General features: G+C 41.2%; 1 protein-coding gene across 5 annotated transcripts in view; it reads left to right on the top strand.

The window, feature by feature from the left end:
- The window catches only part of LOC124863387 (serine/threonine-protein kinase N2-like), a 59,349-nt gene that overhangs the window by 32,089 nt on the left and 2,214 nt on the right, over positions 1-25,046 (top strand). For all 5 annotated transcript variants that reach the window (XM_047357747.1, XM_047357746.1, XM_047357742.1 and 2 more), the window contains exons 2-19: positions 3,521-3,821; positions 4,364-4,509; positions 5,672-5,792; positions 11,835-11,980; positions 12,921-13,134; positions 13,224-13,418; positions 14,820-14,929; positions 15,068-15,211; positions 15,295-15,370; positions 17,993-18,134; positions 18,297-18,387; positions 20,126-20,217; positions 21,763-21,835; positions 22,089-22,180; positions 22,292-22,468; positions 22,578-22,640; positions 22,737-22,813; positions 23,257-23,399. In XM_047357747.1, coding sequence (XP_047213703.1) covers positions 3,521-3,821; positions 4,364-4,509; positions 5,672-5,792; positions 11,835-11,980; positions 12,921-13,134; positions 13,224-13,418; positions 14,820-14,929; positions 15,068-15,211; positions 15,295-15,370; positions 17,993-18,134; positions 18,297-18,387; positions 20,126-20,217; positions 21,763-21,835; positions 22,089-22,180; positions 22,292-22,468; positions 22,578-22,640; positions 22,737-22,813; positions 23,257-23,399 — 2,403 coding nt within the window. The remainder of the gene's footprint in view (positions 1-3,520; positions 3,822-4,363; positions 4,510-5,671; positions 5,793-11,834; positions 11,981-12,920; positions 13,135-13,223; positions 13,419-14,819; positions 14,930-15,067; positions 15,212-15,294; positions 15,371-17,992; positions 18,135-18,296; positions 18,388-20,125; positions 20,218-21,762; positions 21,836-22,088; positions 22,181-22,291; positions 22,469-22,577; positions 22,641-22,736; positions 22,814-23,256; positions 23,400-25,046) is intronic.

Raw genomic sequence — 25,046 nt, forward strand, 5'->3', positions numbered from 1 at the left:
CTCCTTTTTAAAGCTCTTCGTAGTTGGATGACATAATAATGCAGTTCTCTACTCGACATGGACTAGCATGAAATTCTCACTGTATGATAACCTTCAGTAAAACTAGCAAAGTTTCCCAGTATCATGGCATTTAAACAAAACAAATTAAAGATGTATAAGATGATCTAAAGCAGTGGTGTCTGAACTTTTCCTCCATGCAGACCAAATTTGGGAAGTTGAAAGTACGAGTACGAGAAATATCATAGCCTAATTTGTTGTAGAACATGGTTCTGTATTTTATTTTTTAGGTAGATTGTTTTCTATTTTCTTGGTTTGAAAGACATTTTAGTCTTTTCTCAGCTACTGGATATAGGTAAAAAACCCTATAAAGGGGTGTCAATCTGAATCAAGCACCTGTGTTAGAGGTTCAAAGTTGTTAACATTCTAAAACTACGATTACTGGACGCACAAAATCTTTCAGAAGACCAAAAAGTGCCCACGGGCCACCCTTTGGACACTGTTGATCTTAACGCTTTTATTTGAAATAGAAAGGTAATAAATATCCCTTCTGCTGTAAAAATAATCTAACATCAATAGTTACAGTTTAAACAATGTTATCTTGATCCTACATTTGTTATGTGGGTTCATACTTAACTGTGATTACACATGCTGAATGTTTTAGAAGTTTTCAAGTAAACGTATTCTGCAGAGTATTATACCTTGTTGCTGTTATGTTCTTAATAGAGTACCTGAGGTATGATAAAATGATATTAGCTGTTTATACAGATATGCATCTCACAGTCTGCCAACTATACTTTTAAAGCATAATTATGTTAATGATGTGGATTGTCAGTGGTTCCTTTAGTATCCACACCTGGAGTATTTGTGTTATTCTTAACCAGAATTATTTACAAACAGCCTAATTTCTCTTTTATGTGAGTTCCTGGACAGTGTGGAAGGCTTTTTTTGGCCAGCTGAACGTCAGTGTGCAGCAAACAGGTTGGAGGGGGAAAGCGCTGTGCTCCTCTACTCCATACATGCACAGATAACTCCAGACATTTTTTGCGGCATCTCCAGAAAAGAACTGTAGGAATGGTGTGATGGAACATGTTTAAGGTTTTTAAATTATGGGGTGGCGTGTGGTACCGAGGCAGAGCATGCGCCCAATATACAGAAGCTATTAGTCCTTGACGCACCCGTCTGGGGTTTGATTCCTTACCTTGGGACCTTTGCTGTATGTCTTCTCCCTTTCGGTCCGCTCAATTCCTTTCAGAATACTGCAAATAAAGGCCACTACTGCCACAAAAACCTTAACAAAATGAAAAAAATTGTTGAAACCAGTAACCAGCCAACATATGGGTAGTTTAATTTGCAAAATACTGACTCAACTGGATCATTTGTAAACCCAAAGATGAGTTTGGGCCTTTTTCGTGATTATGGTTTTTAGTACATAATAATCATTCAGTAATTTACAAAGTTAGATTCATAAAACATTTATCTTAAAAGTTCTTTTATTTTAAACCAGGATATATTAATTAGTATAGTAAGTACAGGGGATGTACATTTTTTTGTTTACTGTGACATTGCGAAGTATTTTTTTTGTTTTTGAAAAGGGGGTTCTTGTGAGAAGCTAGGGCTGTTCAGTGTTTTACCCGCAGGATGTAACAATCTTGTTCTGTGAAGTTAAGACAGTCAGAGGTTATTTTCACTGTTACTGCCTGATGGCAAACATAATGATAATTGGAGTTCATGACTCTTTTCTTTTGATGATGCCAATATCTCAAAAAAAGTTTGATTTACCCCAAACAAGACAAAGTTAGAACAAAATAAAATGAAATATAGGAACTCTACATAGGAGTGCAATGAGATATGACACTCTGTTGTCTCCAAGTGTCAGACTCTTATTTTGAAGTAAGAAAGGAAGTAGTTTCTGACTTGCCCTGTTGTGTTGAGAGAGTTAACTTCGGCACTGGTTGCTGTAGATATTAACTAACAATCTTGGGTTTATACTGTCTGTACAGGCAGTATTGAGACATATTTATGTCAATGAATAGTGTTCTTATCTTTTTTTATTCAGTGTATATTATATTTAAACATACAGGGGTTGGACAATGAAACTGAAACACCTGGTTTTAGACCACAATAATTTATTAGTATGGTGTAGGGCCTCCTTTTGCGGCCAATACAGCGTCAATTCGTCTTGGGAATGACATATACAAGTCCTGCACAGTGGTCAGAGGGATTTTAAGCCATTCTTCTTGCAGGATAGTGGCCAGGTCACTATGTGATACTGGTGGAGGAAAACGTTTCTTGACTCGCTCCTCCAAAACACCCCAAAGTGACTCAATAATATTTAGATCTGGTGATTGTGCAGGCCATGGGAGATGTTCAACTTCACTTTCATGTTCATCAAACCAATCTTTCACCAGTCTTGCTGTGTGTATTGGTGCATTGTCATCCTGATACACGGCACCGTCTTCAGGATACAATGTTTGAACCATTGGATGCACATGGTCCTCAAGAATGGTTCGGTAGTCCTTGGCAGTGACGCGCCCATCTAGCACAAGTATTGGGCCAAGAGAATGCCATGATATGGCAGCCCAAACCATCATTGATCCACCCCCATGCTTCACTCTGGGCATGCAACAGTCTGGGTGGTACGCTTCTTTGGGGCTTCTCCACACCGTAACTCTCCTGGATGTGGGGAAAACAGTAAAGGTGGACTCATCAGAGAACAATACATGTTTCACATTGTCCACAGCCCGAGATTTGTGCTCCTTGCACCATTGAAACCGACGTTTGGCATTGGCATGAGTGACCAAAGGTTTGGCTATAGCAGCCCGGCCGTGTATATTGACCCTGTGGAGCTCCCGACGGACAGTTCTGGTGGAAACAGGAGAGTTGAGGTGCACATTTAATTCTGCCGTGATTTGGGCAGCCGTGGTTTTATGTTTTTTGGATACAATCCGGGTTAGCACCCGAACATCCCTTTCAGACAGCTTCCTCTTGCGTCCACAGTTAATCCATGAGTTAGCCATGAAACTTCCCACACTAAAATGACAGGTGTTTCAGTTTCATTGTCCAACCCCTGTATATGCTTCCTGTATGACCCAAGCAGAGGCAGACGGGGATCCTAATTGATTCTGCTCTGTATTAATGCTGTTCTAATCTGCTGTAATCGTGTTAGGGCTGATCACCAGGACAGCTGATGTGAGCACTCAGCTCTTTATGCACTTAAATGGAACCTCAGCTTTGATACTGCCCCAAAGTGTCAGCTTTGTAGGTTTCACAGGATGACAATTCACTCACAGAGTTTCTGTTTTCCCCTTCCTTTCAGCTCACTGTTTCAGTGTGTAAGAACATGCACGGTTACCAGCTTAGCCTGACTCATCCTCAGTCCACCATCTATCAGCTGGAGATGTTCTCCTTTGAACTGATTTGTACTTTTTCTCAACTTGAAAAATTGCCCTCATACATGGTGTTGGCAAAATTTTGTGCTTCAGCTCCAGCATCTTCATGCCGTTGTTTCGTTCTTCTCCAGACCGACCCAGATGGCCTGTCGGTGCTTCAGCAGCTCGGCCTGGACCAAAACTCTGACTTCTCGGACACCAGCGTGCAGCAGTGCCTGGATGAGCACCGCGAGAGGATCCGTAGGGAGATCCGCAAGGAGCTGAAGATCAAGGAAGGCGGGGAGAATCTGCGCAGGGCCATCACGGACAAGAGAAAAGCCCAGCAGGTGGACTCGCAGCTCCGCAGCTCCAAGCGCAAGCTGGAGACCCTCCAGACTCAGCTGCAGGAGCTGGATGCACACATTGTTGTCAAGGGCCCAGATGACAACAAAGGTGCAGTAAATACCAGGGCGATCCCACTGTGGGCTGACACAACACCTGTGACTCACTTTGTTATTAGATTCTGTATTTACTGAAAGTACTGCTAAGTATTATAAAAAAGAATCCATCACATGCTCCTCTAGATCTATCTTTTCCTTTAACTTTACCAGATAGGTTTAAAAGCATGATTTAACTTTATTTTCAATGTGTTTTCGGAAGACATTGTTTTCAGCACATTTCCAATTATTAAAAGCCAAACAGGTTATCCCAGCAGGTATTAATTGTTGCCCCTGCTGGTCATCACAGGTACTCACATTTAAGGCCATTTAGCTGTGGCCTCACATTTTACACTGAATATATGAATTCATAAGTGACTGTTTTATGAGGGAAAATCAATGTTAAAATTTTATTTTTACTCAAGTTGTAGGTATTATGTTCATTATTTTTCATAAGCTCAAGTATGCATAAATTCCATTCATTAAGTCCAGTTTCTGTAACAGATCAGAACCTGGACTGGTCTAGTAACCTGACCATGTGTCTGTTCTTCTTCCCAGATACCACGAATTCTCCGGGCTCAGTCAACCGGACCTCGACCAATCAGCACCGGATTGCAGCTTTGGAACGGCAGCTAAATATTGAGTTGAAGGTCAAGCAGGGAGCAGAGAACATGATCCCAATATACGCCAGTGGGGGTACCAAGGTACACACATGACTTAACCTTCTGTCCATTTTCACATCTACAGTGCTGTGAAAAGATATTCCTTGTGTTTTTACTTTTTTTTTAACTTACATGTTTTAATTTTTAGTATCAGACAAAATGAGCTGAGTAAATACAAAAAGCTGTTCTCAAATGATAATTTTCACTTGTGACTAGCCTGATTTTTGCTAGATGTAGATAATCACTTGAATAGAACCTGTCTGACAGCATGAAGTAGGCTCAAAGATCTTAAAAAGGAACATGTCGTGCCCTGATCTAAAGAAACACAAGAAAAGGTTACAGAGCCATTTCTAAGGCTTTGGGGTCCATAGAACCACATTGAGAGCAACTATCAACAAAATGGAGAAAACATGGTACACTGGTAAACCTTCCCGGGAACGGCCGGCCTAATCAAACATCTATTCTATGGGAGATCCAAGGGTCAAAACCACTGCAGAACCAAAAGAACACAAATAACCATTTCATATTTGTCAAAAAACACATTTGCCTGTTATATCTGGGGTAAAACAGTTCCAGACAAACACGGTGGTGCTAGCGTGGTGGTCTGGGTCAGGACCTGTACAACTTGCTGAAATTGATTGAAAAAATTCTGCTCCACAAGAAAATCCTGTGGGAGAAACTTAGACCATCAATTTGTGACCTTATACTCAAGAGCACTTAGGTCAAGCAACAGGACAATGATGCACACCAGCAAGCCTAACTCTGATGGCTCAAAGAAGAAGGTTTTAGAGTGGTCTAGTCCAAGGTGGGACTTAAATCTGATTGAGAAGGTGTGGGCGCTCATGCTCTAAACCCTCCAGTGTGGCTGAATTGAAGCAAAAAGCAGAGTGAGCCAAGATTCCTCTGCAGTTATTTAAAAGACTCATCGCCAGTTACTGCAAACACTTGATGGCAGTTGGTTTAGGGAGCCAATTTTCCACATCTGGTCAAGAGGGGTTGAAAAACTTTTTGATATGAAATGAAATAAAATCATCATTTGGAAACTGCATTTGCTATATAAAATTCAGTTTGATTATTGGTAACAAAAAAGCAAGAGCAAAATAAATCTGTATAGATGCACATACTTTTTCACATCTCTGTATATCAGAATCACCTGGCTGTTCTAACACCTAATCTGTGCTGGTGTTTTTATGATCCTTTGCAGGACAAGAAGCTTCTCCAGACAGCTCAGCAGATGCTGCAGGACAGCAAAACAAAAATCGATATCATCCGCATGCAGATCCGAAAGGCCATGCAGGCCACCGAGCAGTCCGACGACAACCAAAGTACCCGCTTTGGTTTTTATTTTGATTCTCTTTTAAGCTTTAGCCTCTCTTTCATCCCACCTGTCACCCTTTAGACACGGAAACTCTGCATATTTTATGACACGAGTGGTAATCGATCAGTCCTTGCTTCAGATCTTTACATTGTTCAGTGTAAAACACACACACACACACACACACATACATACATACATATTGTGTATGTATGTATGTATGTATATATATATATATATATATATATATATATATATTCACATTGTCCATTACATCCCTCTCAGGTTAAAGCCTTATTGATGTTCCTCCATCCCCTTGATGTTGCCCAACAACTAAAAGCCATGCCTCATTTAGCTGAGGTTAGAGAGGAGGCAGGGCAGACGCAGGGGGCCAGGAAGGGAGACTGACTCACAGATGGCTGCAGAGAAGGATGAAGGAGAGAGGAAACAGAGAAGGCACATTCAAAGTGTTATTGTGGGATATTTGGATTTTCAGCATGTCATCCAGCATTTGAACATATATTTGTGAAACAATCTCAGGAAGTAAGCATGTGCCATCTGACAGCAGCCCCTTAGGTTATATTCATGCAGAATACAGATATGACTCACAACAGTTTTAACAGTCTAACGTTGTGGCTTTGGGATTTACATTTTCAATATATGTTCTTTCATTCTCCAAAAGCTGCAGATGAGGTTATGTTTGCAAACTTTTCCAGCTACAAGAACTGTGGCTCCAGATTTGTGAGCTGAAACCAAAAAAATGGCCCCATTGGTGGATATCTCAATACGGGGTGTGCAGAACCAGTTTGGTGATGGATTTCAAAATAGGACCAGTTCAAAGATTAAAATTGGACGGGTGAGAGAAACAAAGCTTGTTGGTAGAAGACATGGTGGAAAAGTCAAAGCAATATGGAGCAAATATCAGGTAATCCTTCAAAACAAGAGAAAAAATCAACTTAGAGATGCAATGATCAACATTTCCGAACCAGTTTCTGTAAAGCAATGACCTTCTGGTCCAAGTTGTTGCAAATTCTGATTTCTCTTTTAAAATACCAGTGGTTTAAAGTGTGGGCGTTCATTAATTCCAATTAAAACAGGACCAAACGCTGTGTTACACTGTGTGTGAGAGAGCAGTCGCTGTAAAACAGGGCTGGACTACTTGCAAACAGAAACACAATGATTAGGGAGTTCATGTACTAATAGTGTGGTTAAAACTACTTCAATGTAAATGGCAGCCTCCCTGTGTGTTCCCAAGAGAATGTAGATGCATGTTCTTGAACACACCGGGGTTTAAAACTTAAAGGAAAAAACAGAGCAACTACTCCCTCCAGCCTTTCTGGACTCTGTTGAAAGAGCTTCTGGTTCAGTTTGTCTCTTTGTCGCTGCATCCCCATCCAGGTATGAATGATGTCTGGCAGATAGATCCTTTTCATACCTTAACAGATCAGGTATGAAATGACCAGCAACTGCTGAAATCTAGCTCTCTGCTGTAGCAGCCTGAATGACATCACTTCATAGAAAATATAGTTTCCTTGTTTATGCTTCCTCTAACTTCAGCTTTAAACACCTCGTTATTACTGAAAACATCTGTTTGTCGGTTTCTCAGCAGTAGAAACATTGCGAGGAGCGTGTTCATTGATGGGGGGGGGAGGGATTTTTTTCAACAAACCGGTTTTGTGGTCAGGACCAAACAATTTAAAATTGTTCGGTTCTGGTCACCAGATGATTTCTCAGTTTATACCCAGGAAATCAAATTTACATTCAGAAAACATCTAAACTTGTGAACTTTGAAATCTGAAATAGTTTTTACATATACAGGGGTTGGACAATGAAACTGAAACACCTGTCATTTTAGTGTGGGAGGTTTCATGTCTAAATTGGACCAGCCTGGTAGCCAGTCTTCATTGATTGCACATTGCACCAGTAAGAGCAGAGTGTGAAGGTTCAATTAGCAGGATAAGAGCACAGTTTTGCTCAAAATATTGAAATGTACACAACATTATGGGTGACATACCAGAGTTCAAAAGAGGACAAATTGTTGGTCCACGTCTTGCTGGCGCATCTGTGACCAAGACAGCAAGTCTTTGTGATGTATCAAGAGCCACGGTATCCAGGGTAATGTCAGCATACCACCAAGAAGGACGAACCACATCCAACAGGATTAACTGTGGACGCAAGAGGAAGCTGTCTGAAAGGGATGTTCGGGTGCTAACCCGGATTGTATCCAAAAAACATAAAACCACGGCTGCCCAAATCACGGCAGAATTAAATGTGCACCTCAACTCTCCTGTTTCCACCAGAACTGTCCGTCGGGAGCTCCACAGAGTCAATATACACGGCTGGGCTGCTATAGCCAAACCTTTGGTCACTCATGCCAATGCCAAACGTCGGTTTCAATGGTGCAAGGAGCGCAAATCTTGGGCTGTGGACAATGTGAAACATGTATTGTTCTCTGATGAGTCCATCTTTACTGTTTTCCCCACATCCAGGAGAGTTACGGTGTGGAGAAGCCCTACAGAAGCGTACCACCCAGACTGTTGCATGCCCAGAGTGAAGCATGGGGGTGGATCAGTGATGGTTTGGGCTGCCATATCATGGCATTCCCTTGGCCCAATACTTGTGCTAGATGGGCGCGTCACTGCCAAGGACTACCGAACCATTCTTGAGGACCATGTGCATCCAATGGTTCAAACATTGTATCCTGAAGGTGGTGCTGTGTATCAGGCTGACAATGCACCAATACACACAGCAAGACTGGTGAAAGATTGGTTTGATGAACATGAAAGTGAAGTTGAACATCTCCATGGCCTGCACAGTCACCAGATCTAAATATTATTGAGCCACTTTGGGGTGTTTTGGAGGAGCGAGTCAGGAAACGTTTTCCTCCACCAGTATCACATAGTGACCTGGCCACTATCCTGCAAGAAGAATGGCTTAAAATCCCTCTGACCATTGTGCAGGACTTGTATATGTCATTCCCAAGACGAATTGACGCTGTATTGGCCGCAAAAGGAGGCCCTACACCATACTAATAAATTATTGTGGTCTAAAACCAGGTGTTTCAGTTTCATTGTCCAACCACTGTACTTCTGCTCCAAAAAACGACATGTACATAATTGTCCTCGCAATATCAGCTTCAATTATTACAATCGTAAAGTTCTGCAATATTTAGTGAACTTCTGTATTTTAAATGCCACGCATTCACTCTCTGGATGTTGACAATTTAATTGTCCAGCTGGCCTGACGCTCACTGTCCTTGTTGACTAAATCTGATATAAATTTAAGTGAAAAATGCCCTAAAGCTCATGATAGGACCATAAAGGAAGACATTTAAGTAAATGCCATCATCGCAAAATTCAGCAATAATATCGGAATTGTATGTTTTGCTAATATCATGCATGGGGATGTTTCAAGTCCTTTTACAGGTCCTTCTCAAAATATTAGCATATTGTGATAAAGTTCAGTATTTTACATAATGTCATGATGAAAATTTAACATTCATATATTTTAGATTCATTGCACACTAACTGAAATATTTCAGGTCTTTTATTGTCTTAATACGGATGATTTTGGCATACAGCTCATGAAAACCCAAAATTCCTATCTCACAAAATTAGCATATTTCATCCGACCAATAAAAGAAAAGTGTTTTTAATACAAAAAACGTCAGTCAGTCAGTCATTTTCTACCGCTTATTCCATAGTGGGTTGCGGGGGAGCTGGTGCCTATCTCCAGCAGTCTATGGGCGAGAGGCAGGGTACACCCTGGACAGGTCGCCAGTCCATCGCAGGGCAACACACATACAACCATGCACACACCTAAGGGCAATTTAGAGTTACCAATTAACCTATCAGGCATGTCTTTGGACTGGGAGGAAGCCGGAGTACCCGGTGAGAACCCACGCATGCACGGGGAGAACATGCAAACTCCATGCAGAAAGACCCCAGGTTGGGAATTGAACCCAGGACCTTCTTGCTGCAAGGCAACAGTGCTACCAACTGCGCCACCGTGCAGCCACAAAAAACGTCAACCTTCAAATAATCATGTACAGTTATGCACTCAATACTTGGTCGGGAATCCTTTTACAGAAATAACTGCTTCAATGTGGCGTGGCATGGAGGCAATCAGCCTGTGGCACTGCTGAGGTCTTATGGAGGCCCAGGATGCTTCGATAGCGGCCTTTAGCTCATCCAGAGTGTTGGGTCTTGAGTCTCTCAACGTTCTCTTCACAATATCCCACAGATTCTCTATGGGGTTCAGGTCAGGAGAGTTGGCAGGCCAATTGAGCACAGTGATACCATGGTCAGTAAACCATTTACCAGTGGTTTTGGCACTGTGAGCAGGTGCCAGGTGGTGCTGAAAAATGAAATCTTCATCTCCATTAAGCTTTTCAGCAGATGGAAGCATGAAGTGCTCCAAAATCTCCTGATAGCTAGCTGCATTGACCCTGCCCTTGATAAAACACAGTGGACCAACACCAGCAGCTGACACGGCACCCCAGACCATCACTGACTGTGGGTACTTGACACTGGACTTCTGGCATTTTGGCATTTCCTTCTCCCCAGTCTTCCTCCAGACTCTGGCACCTTGATTTCCGAATGACATGCAGAATTTGCTTTCATCCAAAAAAAGTACTTTGGACCACTGAGCAACAGTCCAGTGCTGCTTCTCTGTAGCCCAGGTCAGGTGCTTCTGCCGCTGTTTCTGGTTCAAAAGTGGCTTGACCTGGGGAATGCGGCACCTGTAGCCCATTTCCTGCACACGCCTGTGCACGGTGGCTCTGGATGTTTCTACTCCAGACTCAGTCCACTGCTTCCGCAGGTCCCCAAAGGTCTGGAATCGGCCCTTCTCCACAATCTTCCTCAGGGTCCGGTCACCTCTTCTCGTTGTGCAGCGTTTTCTGCCACACTTTTTCCTTCCCACTGAGGTGCCTTGATACAGCACTCTGGGAACAGCCTATTTGTTCAGAAATTTCTTTCTGTGTCTTACCCTCTTGCTTGAGGGTGTCAATAGTGGCCTTCTGGACAGCAGTCAGGTCGGCAGTCTTACCCATGATTAGGGTTTTGAGTGATGAACCAGGCTGGGAGTTTTAAAGGCCTCAGGAATCTTTTGCAGGTGTTTAGAGTTAACTCGTTGATTCAGATGATTAGGTTCATAGCTCGTTTAGAGACCCTTTTAATGATATGCTAATTTTGTGAGATAGGAATTTTGGGTTTTCATGAGCTGTATGCCAAAATCATCCGTATTAAGACAATAAAAGACCTGAAATATTTCAGTTATTGTGCAATGAATCTAAAATATATGAATGTTAAATGTTCATCATGACATTATGGAAAATAATTAACTTTATCACAATATGCTAATATTTTGAGAAGGACCTGTATATAATTCTGATCTATCCAGACACAAAGTTACTTGGTCTTTAAAACTTTTATTTGGTTACATGCTTCTTTTAGTTTGTGCTTGGGATCTTGCAAAGCTGATTTCTAAGCTGTATTTATGCCATATTCAGTATTTATAATTTTTTCATTGAAAAGTTCCTTTTTCATATTTTTGCAACATGACGTGGTGATCTGCACAGCTTTATAGCTTGTGTTGAATTTTATCCTGTTCCAACATATCATCCTTGTTTTGGGGATCAATCAGTAGATCTTCCTGCTCTGGCACATCCCACAGACACAAAGCTGGTGAAAGATGCCTTCTGCTTGTTGAACTGGTGATGGATTTTTGACATTTGTTTGAATGTTGCAAAAATTGTTCGTATTTGTCAGATTAATGCTGGTTGCTTAAAATTTGTCAGATATATTAACTGTAAAATGCCGCTTATGTTAGTAATCTAGAAATTAGTGTCATCTAGCTGCAAAAAATACAAATTGCACCCAAGTAAATGCATTTTATCATTTTGTTTGGCAAACCTTCAGTATTTAAATTAAAGTGTGAAGCAAAATGTTTTTCTTCTTAGTTTCTATTTCTGCAGTTTCTGCTGGCATGATTCCTGGCCGCACGTATCTGTGTGTAATGTTGACCATATGCCCTAACCCCTGTCTCCCAGGTAAGCCGGACCTGTGTGGGGCGGAGCTGCGTGTGGAGGAACTTTGGCATCACTATCGCGTGGAGCATGCCATGGCTGAGGGAGCCAAGAACATGCTGAGACTGCTGGGTGCTGGAAAGGTCCAGGATAAGAAGGCCATCGCTGAGGTCAGAGAACAAAGCCCGCCTGAGACGGCTTTAAATGTGAAGATCAGTTCAGTCGAACAAATAACTTTTGGGATTTTACGAGACAAACAGCTAAACATTACTATGGAGGGAAATCAATTCAATCATAGTGACAGATTGAAATACAGTTATATAAATTCAGTTTCTAATGCCAGTTAGTAAAACCTTTTCTACATAAGGAACTGTTCAGGGTAAATTAAATGAGCTGCTTTTGTCTTCAAAGTAGATGCATAAAGACAATCAAAAATGGAAAAAAAATTATCTTTTCCCATGTGTTTATCAAAGAAAACTCAAAACGTTAAAGTGCCTTGTGAAAGTATGTAGTAATCACAAACTTCAGGATGTTTTTACTCTAATTTCATGTGATAGACCGACACAAAGTGGTGCCTAATGTTGAGGGGAGGAAAATAATATATGGACAGACGTCATTAGGAGGATCCGTTTTTTTTTTGGGAACAAAATATCTTTAGGTTGCGGTTGTCAGTAAAACTGAAATAAAACGACTTATCGATTTTTTTCTTGGCACGTTATTTAATCACTGAATTACCAGTACCGACCCTTGGCCCGGTGGTTGCAACCAGAAAGGACCGAGTTAAAGTTCTCCTCGTCCCAGTTCTGTGCTATTCCTTTTGGTCTATCAAATAAAATCCTAATAAAATACATTGAGGTGTGTAGTTATAATGAAAAGACCCCAGAGGTGTGAATACTTTTTAAAGGCAATATATGTGAGAGCCTTTTTATTCAGTTATTTAGTTCCAGGAGTTGAATTGATATTAAGTGGAGGTGGTATCATGGTTTGGGCTTTGTCATCCTAACCACAGACTTGAACTAGCTCACCGTTATGTTTATTGGCACTACTCCTCCAAGGTCAAACAGTGAGATCATTTTACTGATTGATCTCTTGCCCCTCTGTGCCCTGCAGGCCCAGTGTGGTCTGAGCGAGTCGTCTCAGCGTCTGGACCTCCTCCGGTGCTCCCTGGAGCAACGGCTCCAGGAGCTCCCAGAAGATCATCCCAAGGCCTGTCTCATCAAGGAGGAGCTGGTGCTGGCCTCTTCCTCAGCGTTCAGCTCCCAGCATAGCAACCCATATGTGCACAACCAGTATAGCACGCTGAGCAAACCGTCGCCACTCACAGGTAGATGCAGCAGACACTAACAGACGTCTCGGTTTGGGCCTTAATGTTCTGTAAGTGGAGGTGTTTATGAAGTGTTCTTCTCTTTTCAGGCACTCTTCAGGTTCATCTTCTCGGCTGTGTGGGGCTGCTGGACGTTGTTCCAGGACGGAGCAGGGGGACCCAAGTGGTCCTTCCTTCTTTTTCTCAGACCGATGGGCGCTCCTCATTTAAACTGATTGGCCTCTATAGCCGCAGCACCAGCAGCATGAGCCTCAAGCTCCCCAGCAAGAACGACGAGCTCTCCTGTAAGGATCCCAACTCTACTTTACTGTTAGATTTGCTTTAGCTCAGGTACAAACAGGTCTTTATATGCACACACAGATAGGACAACCCAACAAATAAAGATAACTTTAGCTTTAGACTTGCAGAAAAGTAACTTTAAAGTAAGATGACCAGGCATTAATCAAACAAAACCAGAACTATAGATGACAGAAAAGCATACAATTACATTTATTGGCACTTTTGGTTAAGATGTGTAAAAAGCCCTGAAATAAATTCAGTTGTTTCTTGTTCCAGGTTCCTAGTAAGAGTTACAGATGTCACAATTTCTGGTACCACCGTTGTCAGTGCTCTGTACAGCCTCCCTTTGCCAATAGAAAAGCACATGTTCTCCTATGACAGTAATAGGGATCTTTGACCGTTTCTGTTCGCACAATCACTCCACATGGTCCAGATTCATCTCTAATACTGTCTTCTCTTCAGCTCACCTCACAGCTTTTCTGTAACATTTAGATCTGGGTACTGTAATATCCATGACGACCTATTTTAAGTTCACTGTTGTTGTTTTTTCTTCTTTTTGTTTTACAGACTTTTATTTAAAATCTGCCTGTATTTTGAAAAGTTCTCAAGGCCTTTTGAAGAGAATCAGGCCCAGACCATCACAGATCCTCTATCATGCTGAACAGGAGACATGCTTTTCAACATATTTATGTTTCATGCCAAACCCGCCCAGTGTTTGCTGTAAAATTCTCAGTCTAGTCTCATCTGACAACAGCACACAGTTACAATCCCAGAATTGATCAAACTCTACATGTTTAAATTGTGATGGTAGGACAGAGAATGCTTTTCCTGGCATTACTCCCTTACCATTCTGCTCACTGTGCGTGGTGGTCCGATAAATATGGGTCTATGTTCAGCTTAGCGCCAATGGCTAAAACAAACAGGCCTCTTTGTCACATCATATTGATTCCCCAGGAAAACAGAAAGTATTGATCACTAATGAGAAGATCCTATTTATCCACTTTAAAATCCACTTTAAAAAATGAAGTATAAATGCTGAATTTATTTTAAAGAGATTGATAGGTATACCGAAAACCAGGCCGCCAGTGATTTATTGAAACCAATTATTTCAAAACATGGGCTTTTCCCCCCATTAAATAAATGTACTCAAACTAAAGGTTGGATTTTCTCATTTTTACAGTGAGTTTTTTTTAAGGCTTTTTATCCATCTTTCCAGGGGGTACCAATAAATAGCACTGTAACAAAGAGGTGTGTACAGCTGGGAAGAAACAAGTACAGTTGAAAAAAACTGAAGAGACAGAATCTTCACTATTTGCCAAAAATGGAATAAGATTTCAAATAAGCTCTTCTTAAAGGTTGTGTTAACTTGGACACGTGTTTGATTAAACCATTAAACAAATTTACAGCGGAGGTGAGCGCAGTGCTGAAGCTGGAGAACACTGTGGTGGGACAGACTCCTTGGAGAACAGTGGGAGAGCAGGCCTGGGACCACACCTTCATCGTAGAACTGGAGAGAGTAAGACTTTCCAAACATTTGTTGTGTTTAGAATACAATTTATTAGAAATGTGCTGTAAATATGTAATTATAAGTTGTTTTAAAGCTGTTGCTAGGTGATTAAAGAAAAAGTTACACAGTGTCATGTCCTGGCTTTAGTCCCGGGAGATGGAGATAGCCGTGTACTGGAGAGATTATCGCTCCCTGTGCGCCCTGAAGTACCTGAAGCTGGAAGAGTTCCTGGACAACCAGAGACACCAGGTCCAGCTGGAACTGGAGCCACAGGGGCTGCTTCTGGCTGAGGTGTGGCTCAACTCAGCATCACATGACCAAATACTGTGGAGCAACATCGGGTTTAACTTGCTTAAATATGTAAATGTCTCCAGGTTACCTTCTTCAACCCAGTCATAGAGCGAGGTCGACGACTGCAGAGACAGAAGAAAGTATTTTCTAAACAGCACGGTGAGTTCATGTGTGCACATCCAAACTGCTCACTGACAGTGTTTTCACTCATGAACAATGAAATGGTCCATAGACTTACTGTGGAAGAAAACACCAGGATTCCCAGTAAACAAGTTGATTCTAGTCAGACTGGTGTGTTTTTTAAGTTTCAGCAGCCACTCCACTCCTGTTCGTTCTGGACACAGTTCACCTTCTGGTGTGCAGTGTGGCACCAGGCTCAAACCAGATGAATATTCAACAGTCAGAGGAGTAGACCTGACTTTAACCTTGAAAATACACATTTGACCTAATGTAGACATGATTTATGGCTACATCTATTTATTACCCTCATTATGTGTTTTAGGTCACAAACAATGCCAGAAAGCATAAGCCGAAACCCAAAGATGGCTTTATATGATTCAGTATTAAAGGTTTCATTCTTTTTTCAGTTGCGCTGTTACAGTAATTTGAGTTTGAGTGTAAAAAACATGGAGACAGTGGTGATAGTGTGATGAGTTATTAACTTATTTGTAATGTACTGGCAGATAGAAACAACCCACATTTTATTCTAAAGTGTTTTTTAACGTTCAAGCTGCCGTCAATCATTTGTTCAGCCTGAGTCAGAATTGCAACAGGAATATTATAACATTATTGTTATCATTGTGATAATAACAGTATGACTAGTACACATGAAAGGATCTGGAATTATATAAATATGATTTGCATGATAAATATGATAAGTAATCAGGAAGTTCAGACCTTAAGACCAGTTTTCATGGGCATATCAGTACAATCTAGTTTGTTAGAAGCCTAACAAAAGCTTATATTGTCCAGGTGAAAATGAAGTTATCTGTTACAAGTTTTATTTTAAATCTGTCCAGTCATCTGTAGAGCTGGTTAGCAGCTCTGTTTAATTTAAAGGTTTAATAGTCCAGAAGGGTCTGAGTAAAGACACTACCTGACCTGGACCTTCAGAGGCACATAAAGACAGTAAAAAGGTTGGCCTATTATCTAAAGATCATCTCCAGGATTAAAGGACTAATGTCTGAGCAGGACCTTGAAAAACTAATTTATGGCTTCATCTTTAGTAGATTGTACTTGAACTCCTCCACTTGGGGAGTTCCTGCCTCATGTGGAGGAGTTCAAGTATCTTGGGTCTTGTTCACGAGTGACGGGAGAATGGAGCAGGAGATCGACGGATCATTGCGGCTGCCGCAGTAATGGGGGCGCTGTGCCGGTCCGTTGTGGTGAAGAGAGAGCTGAGCCGAAAATCGAAGCTCTCGATCTACGTTCCTACTCTCATCTATGGCCATGAACTTTGGGTCATGACCGAAAGAACGAGATTCCGGATACAAGCGGCTGAAATGAGCTTCTTCCGTAGGGTGGCGAGGCACTCCCTTAGAGATAGGGTGAGGAGCTCGGCCATCCGGGAGGGGCTCTGAGTAGAGCCACTGCTCCTCCACATTGAGAGGAGCCAGTTGAGGTGGCTCGGGCATCTATACCGGATGCCTCCTGGACGCCTTCCTCGGGAGGTGTTCGAGGCACGTCCCACCAGGAGGAGGCCCGGGGGACTATGTCTCTCGGCTGGCCTGGGAATGCCTTGGGCACCCCCCGGAGGAGCTGGAGGAGGTGTCTGGGGAGAGGGACGTCTGGGTGTCTCTACTGAGTCTGCCGCCCCAGCGACCCATTCCAGGATGAAGCGGAAGACGACGACGAAGGACAATCTTTAGCAGAATTGATTACTGCAACAGTGTCTTCATAGGTCTGCCTAAAAAGTGGATTAGACAGCTGCAGTTGATCCAGAACGCTGCTGCCCGCGTCCTCACTAGAACTAAGAAAGTGGAGCACATCACCCCGGTTCTAAAGTCCCTACACTGGCTCCATGTAGCTCAGAGAATAGAGTTTAAAATACTTCTGTTAGTCTATAAATCACTGAATGGCTTAGCACCAAAATACATTACAGACTTGTTGTCAGTGTATCAACCACCCAGACCTCTCAGGTTTTCTGGCTCAAATCTACTCTGCATACCCAAAACCAGAACTAAACATGGAGAAGCAGCTTTTAGTTCTTATGCTCCACTAATCTGGAATAAACTCCCAGAAAACTGTAAAAGCACAGAAACCCTAAGTTGCTTTAAATCAAGATTAAAACGTATTTGTTTAGAGGGGCCTTTGACTGGGCCATCTAAATATTATTAGTTACGTTTTCAGTCCAACTTTCCTTCCATTTTCTTATCAATAATTTTATCATAATTTTTCAATAATTTTAATCTTTTTTTAATTATCTTATCATTTTAATTATTAATTTTTATTCTCCTAATAATTTGTGTTAGTTAATTATTTCATTACCTTTATGCCACTATAATGTACTTTTCCTATTATGTCTCTTTTTCTTTTTTTTCATGTACAGCACTTTGAATTGTCTTGCTACTGAAATGTGCTATATAAATAAACTTGCCTTACTCATAAAATGTTCATTTTTTGGGTGTTTTCTCTCAGAGATCATGAACATTTCTAAAAAAAAGCAGATGCAGGAAACACAGCAGCCTTACTGGTGTCACCTCTTTCAAGCTGCCAGAGGCCCATCTCACTGTACGCTGATGACATTTGCCTGTTTTTGACAAGTTTTGTGTTGTGTTTCAGGCAAAGCTTTCCTACGTGCCCGTCAGATGAACGTAGACATTGCCACCTGGGTCCGCCTGCTGAGGAACGCCATCCCCAGTGGAAGCAACACGCCCGCGTATACACCCAGCTTCGCCAGCAATACGCTCACACACACCACGGGGTATGAAAATGATTTACCTGAAAATTGGTCAGTTAATCTGAAGAATGTTACATTGAAAGTCAAAATAGTTAACAATGTTAACCCCTGAAAAATGTGTTGTGTATGACCTTCAAAAAGTAACAGTAACTGTGCCACACCCATATTCTTTGTTGTTTTGTGCAGAGAAATCTCTGTGGAGAAGTTGAATTTGGACAGTGATTCTCCTCCGAAAGCTGAGACCCAGAAAGACGTGGTGGACGCCCCTGCACCCTTGGTGAGTTATACGAATGGCAACAAGCATGAAAGGAAGCAGCCTTAGGATTTTCAGGCATGGGACATCTTGAAGGGTATCATCTTACCTCGCTGTTCACCTCCAACCTGCCACCTTTGTTCTGGAGACAGTGCTCCAGTCACAGAGGCTGCAAGGGAACCTAAGAGAGGCCCAGAGAGGGAAGAGACAGAACAGGATGAATATCTGAGGGTTGAAATCTGAGGCACCTTTAGCCAGAGTTAATCTGATTGTAGAGGGGTTTAATTTTATCAAGTGCAAATCAATTTGTGTTCCTCAATATGAGGAACTCAGCATGAGGAGAAGCACAAAGACATAAACTAAAGTAGGGATAGAGCATAAAGGTTTAAAACTTAAAGATAAATCAGCAATATGCTAGACCCGCCACTTAAGATTTGTTTAAGTGAGAAAATAAATCCCTAACAAAACAATTTTAGGTTAGCAAAGTTGAATACTATTTATGTTCTGTAACTTTTTTATTCACTTAAGGAAAAACTTTACTTTTGAAAATTTTAGAATCAGATGTCAGATGTTTTATTTTTTAAACAAAGAAAAATCACACAGATATGAGAACTGAACATCGGGGCTTTCTGGCTAATTGACAAATCTGACACAATAAATTTAATAACTTTCTGTAATGAGAAAAACGTAACACATTCAAGGTCGACTGAACTTTGTAGCCAAGATGAATGAGCCAGTTTCTTTTTCTGAATAAATGTTTTATTGTCAGATAAAAAAAGATTGAGCTGTTGACAAGAATTTTTCCTTTGGAGCTTTTTAAACTTAATACTGTAATAACTTTGAAGCAAGGCGATGGCAGCATCATGCTGAGGGTCTGTTTTGTTGCCAGTTCTGCTGTTGCATTGCACCAAGTGGGTTGAATATTTAAGCAGCAGGTCTCAACTCAGCAGCTACTGTAGATGGTTGTAATACAATGAGGTCTTCCAACTGAACGATGATCCCAAACACGCATCAAAAACGATTTGGAATGAATAAATCAGGCTAGCTGAACTTTCTGGAATGGCCCCAACTTTACACATTTGAAAATTAGTGGATAAGTTTTACCAGCTAAGTTCTTGCCAGGAAACCAACAAAAATAAGATCTACCATTTCTAATAAGATGAGTAATCAAATATCCAGCCATAATCATGCCAGAGTTTTTTTGATGGCTACAAAAAGCATATGTTTGAGGTGTACCTCTTTTAGGACATCTAACTAAATATTCATAAATATACTTGAGGCTGTATGTATATTCTGACCCTGTGAGGACTAGATCATCATTTCTCACTGTGATCCTGCTTCTTCTAAAGCTGATGCAAACAAACCGTTTTAGTGAGTAACAATCTAAATATAAAATCAAATTTTTGCATGAATTTCTTTTCCTTTTCACTGACTTTGTTCCTAAACTCTAACATTGTCCTAGCATGTATGCTTGGACACACGGTAGTCCTAGGCCTCTGCTAATGAAGAAACTGCATTTATTTGAAACACCAGAGAGACTGAATGAGAGGGGCTCAAGCAGAGTCTGAGGGCCTGTGACAGATGGTGCGTTCAGTGGGGCTGAAACATTATGGCATTAATTACGCTGATGTTTTTAGACTGCTAATTAACCAGGAGTGGGGGGGACAGGAAGGGGGGAAAGCTGTGTTTCTCCTCTATGCAGTCTGTTTCTTTATTTTACCTTTGTTTCACTTTCACCCTGCTCTCTTTTTCATCTGAACAGGAGCAGACGCCTGTCATTGAGCCCCTGCCAACGCCTGATGTCCCCGCTCAGGACCGGCAAACCAGATCGCTGTCCCAGAGCTCTTTACGCAGGTGCAGAGACACGAAAGGACCTCCCACCGTCCTCTCTTTCTGTGTCTTTCTCACCTACAATGCACACATGATCCAAACACACTCCTCATGACACTTCGCAATATGGCCGCCTCAATGTGAGATCAGGAAAACGCCCACCTACACAGTATGAGCCTGTGTTAGGCTGCAACACCTGTTAATAAGTAGGTAGGGCTGCAGCCCACTGCCTACGGACAGGGCAGTAATTTATTATTTATACAACAGAAGCTCCTTGCAGGACATTTACTTCCAATCAAAAAGGTGCTGGAGTCTCCAGCAGGTATGCAGCAAGAAAATAACCCAAAAGTCTGTTTATGTCCTACCTGTGTTGTACCTGTTGATAATCTGAAGGTTTTTTCCCCTCTGCTTCTTTAAAAGTACTTCTATGACACAAAATTGATTTAAAGGCAAAAGAGACGTGAGCTGGAACCGTTCAGGTGCATATCAATAAATCAGAATATTATAAAAAATAGAATTTATTTTATGAATCCCTTTTTAAAAAGCCAAATTCATATATTAAGTAGACTCTTTACCTACAGAGAGATATAATTCAAGAATTAATTAATTATTCAATTTGACTGATAATGCCACACAGCTGATGCAAACTCTGAAATTCATTTTCTTCAAAACAATTTCATGACATAGGACCGATAAAAACAAGATTTTTAATGCAGAAATGTTGGCCTACTGAAACTTATGACCATGTATTGTTCAGTATATGCACTCAGTAATTGGATGGGGCTCGTTTTGCATGAATTACTGCATCAATGTGGCGTGCTGTGCTGAGGTGTTAAGGATGGGTTTGATAGCTACCCTCAGCCTATCTGCATTATTATCTCTGGTGTCTCTGCAAAGATTCTCCATGAAGTTCAGATCAGTGAGTCTGCTGTGGCCAATCAGCACAGTGATGCCATGGTTATTAAGCCAGATGCATCTGCATGTCGCCCTTATAGTAAAGACTGAACCTGTTTACAGATCATGCTGTTTAATGAGTCAGAGATGCATCTGTCATCATTGTGCTATTATGCTAAAGCAACAGGGTGTTCAACTGGGTGTGACTGCTGAAAAATATGCAGCAATATGAGATTTTGCCTCTTTAATAAAGTCACTGAAGATTGGTTTAGGGATCTATTTTAGTATTAAATTGGAGCAAGGAAAAATATTTCCAGATTTTATTCCTTATCCAGTTCTCTAAAGGTTTTCTCCATCTATCTATTGTTAAACTCCAAGTAATCTGTTTAGGAGTGAAACAGCGTTTCTCTGGAAATTAGACTTCAGTATTTTTCAGGTCTGATTAAATGTGGTAGATTAAAATGGAGAATGGAAAAGTATTTATATAATTACCAGATTTTATATTTCCAGAACAATTTCCAGTTCACAGGGAACTTTAGTGTTCCTACTTTAAAAATCGGATAAAGGGTCTGACTACTCTGGCCTAGTTCAGATTTTTGATGTGAGATATGTGAGAACCCTGGGAACAGTTTCTGTAAACATGATTAACTCTGTTTCATGTTGTGTTTCTCTCAGAGCCAGCAGAGGTCCTCTGTGTCTGCAGGACTTCAAACTGATCGCAGTTCTCGGCAGGGGCCACTTTGGGAAGGTTCGGCCCCCTATCCTACATCTGTTTCTTCAAAATGTGCAACTATTTAGCTCACTGAAGCTTCTAAAACCTAAACCTACCCACTTATTATGTACAGGGCCTTTTTAACTTTTGTTAAAAAGCTGTAGTATTCTCCCCCTTTTACTCTGATACCCCTAAATAAAATCTAATGCAGCCTATTAAAATGTAACCTTGTGCAACACTAAATTCTTTTATGCTGCATCTGATTAAAGTTATCTTTATGTACTCTCAGGTGTTGCTGTCAGAGTATAAAAAGACCGGCAGCCAGTACGCCATCAAAGCCCTGAAGAAAGGAGATATTGTAGCTAGGGACGAGGTAGAGAGGTAACTATGTTCTACCACACTCAAGCACTTGACTCACACCGTATTACAGCTGTATAAACACACCCCATTCACCTCGCCTTCCACCCCCTCCACACCTCTGTCCGTCTCCAGTCTGATGTGTGAGAAACGGATCTTTGAGACCGTCAACAGCTCCCACCACCCCTTCCTGGTCAACCTGTTTGCGTGTTTCCAGACCTCAGAACACGTGTGTTTTGTCATGGAGTACACGGCCGGAGGAGACCTCATGATGCACATACACGCCGACGTCTTCTCCGAGCCACGGGCTGTGTGAGTTCTGCTTCTTGCTGGATAAGTGGAAGAATTAAATGGAGTGGTTCATGCTGTAGCTGGGTTTGGTTTGGTTACAAAGCTCTCCCTGTCTTTGTCTAATATACAGGTTCTACTCAGCCTGTGTAGTCCTGGGTCTGCAGTTCCTTCATGACCATAAGATTGTATATCGGTGAGTACTTGGCTTACACACTGCTTGCATTGGTGGTAATATGAGTTTACTGATTTATCAACACTAGCTATAATCCCACTCCCTGCTCTTTATTAGGGATCTGAAACTGGACAATCTGCTCCTTGATACAGAGGGTTTTGTGAAGATAGCTGACTTTGGGCTCTGTAAAGAAGGTTGGTGCTTAAGATCAATATTTCACCTTTAACGTTTCCACACTTTGTCACTTTACAACCCGAAACCTTTAGTGTAATTTTTTGGGATGTTATTTTCTACTCAAACACAACCTAGAGGCACAAAGGTGATGTACAAGAAAAATTATTTATGGATTTTTTTTTATCAAATAAAAATCTGAGGTGTGGCATGCATCCTGCCCGTTTTACTCTGATACCCCTAAAAACACTGTGCAAACAACTGACTTGAGAAGTCACCTGTGTCTTTTTCAATGCTTCCTTCAAACTTTAGGTGACAAACTGTGGAAAAAAAATCCAGGGGGATGAATACTTTTCAAACCGACTGTATCCACAACACTACACCTGCTGCAGCTTTATACTCCTCTTTGTTATCCCCTCTTTAATGTCCTATTGCTCACCTTTAACAACGGTTTTTCCTTCCCAAGGCATGGGTTATGGAGACAGAACCAGTACATTTTGTGGTACTCCCGAGTTTCTGGCCCCCGAGGTTCTGACGGACACGTCGTATACCAGAGCAGTCGACTGGTGGGGGCTCGGGGTACTCATCTATGAGATGTTGGTCGGCGAGGTGAGTACACTGGGGCTGTTCTTCAGTGTCAGAGAGATCCGTGGAATCTGCAGGGAGGAACATAAGGATTATGCAAAAACTTAAATAGAAGTTTGTGTCAAATCTTGCCTACCAGTGTCTCGTCGGAACATAATACTGTAGCTGTCTAGATAAAACAGCTAATATCAATAACTTCATCAATTTAGTTTTTGTAGTATAGTCTTTTGATATGCCATGTTCTTCTAACAAGCTTACTGTAGTGTTAATAAAGCCACCAAGAAGCTGGAAATACAGTGAATATTTGGAAAATTTGGACAGCGCTCATCTCAATCTGACTAATCAGAAAAAAAAAAGATGCATCATTTTATGTATCTTTTCTGCTGCTGAAGTTGTGTTTAAAGCTGTATAACTATTTCTAGGCACCAGCTATTAACCCTGGTGGTGGCAGCGTCATGCTTTGGGCCTGTTTCACTCCCAGTGGTGTAGGTGCTTAGAGGAAAGTGAAGGGAAGGAGAAGGAGTACCTCCTAATCCTTCAACTTTACATCGAGTCCATAGTTAGATGGTTGAAAGATGGACTCCTTTGAATTTTCCAACAGGACTATGACCAAAAAACACACCAGAACTGGTTTTGGAATGGACACAGAAGGGTTACGTTAAGCTTTCTCCAATGACCACAGTCACAGTATATATTTCTGGACTTTGCTTAAAATTTCAGTCTATCAAAGTTGGCCAGAAGCTTGTTGGAAAAACAGCAATTCAGATAAATCATTAAAAGCCCAAAATGAATATTATTTCACGCTGATAATGAATATTTATAAACTTTTAAGACCCAGGATTTTTACAGTGGGACCTGATTAATATCTCTATTAAGAAATGAATGATTTGGGATTAAGATTACTGTTCCTTTAAGGGGGAAAAGAAAGGGTTAAAACTTTGTAATTTAAACATGACTTAGGCTAATCCTTACTTTTATTTGTCTTTACTTAAAGAAGAGAGGGTGTCTGAAGGACTATAGACAGCTGCACACATTTAAGCATTTAGGAGTTCAAAATCCAAAACAAATGTTGCTGAAGATCGTCGAAATCAACGCAGCTGAAAAATTAGCAGCAACGGTTTTAAATTAGTGGTTCCTAAAGTTGGGGTGGAGGCCCCACTGAGGGTCCTTAGACAACACAAACAGGACCCTGAGGTTGTTTTCAGACACAATGTGTAAATATGATTCCTCAGTAGCTTCTTTAGTAGCAGTGATTACTAGAAAAAACAAAATCGGTTTTCATAAATTGATACCAACAGTGTAATGCTTTTGAACAAGCTTTATTAGTATGCCTGTTTATGAGTTGGAAGACGTTGGCAAAATGTTAGCATACAGATGTCAGCGTTGTGGCACATAGCTTGTTTACACTGCCATCTGCTGGTCTAATAGTGCCATGACCATGTCTGTCTGAGTTTCAATCAACCAGCAACAAGAAAACAGGAAATGTAAGGACATGAGATCAAAACTACGTGATAAACATCTAAAAAGTATTTATTTTTCCTTTAAAGACACATAATTGGTCTGGATGTTTATTTCTGCCCAACTGAATGAGAAAAACTAATTAACTCTCAAACAACAGACCAGTGAGAATCACAGAAGGTCAAAATGAAAAGTGTCTCATTTTTTTCACCC

This window comes from Girardinichthys multiradiatus, chromosome X (genome assembly GCF_021462225.1).
Source record: "Girardinichthys multiradiatus isolate DD_20200921_A chromosome X, DD_fGirMul_XY1, whole genome shotgun sequence".
In the NCBI taxonomy this organism is placed as follows: domain Eukaryota; kingdom Metazoa; phylum Chordata; class Actinopteri; order Cyprinodontiformes; family Goodeidae; genus Girardinichthys; species Girardinichthys multiradiatus.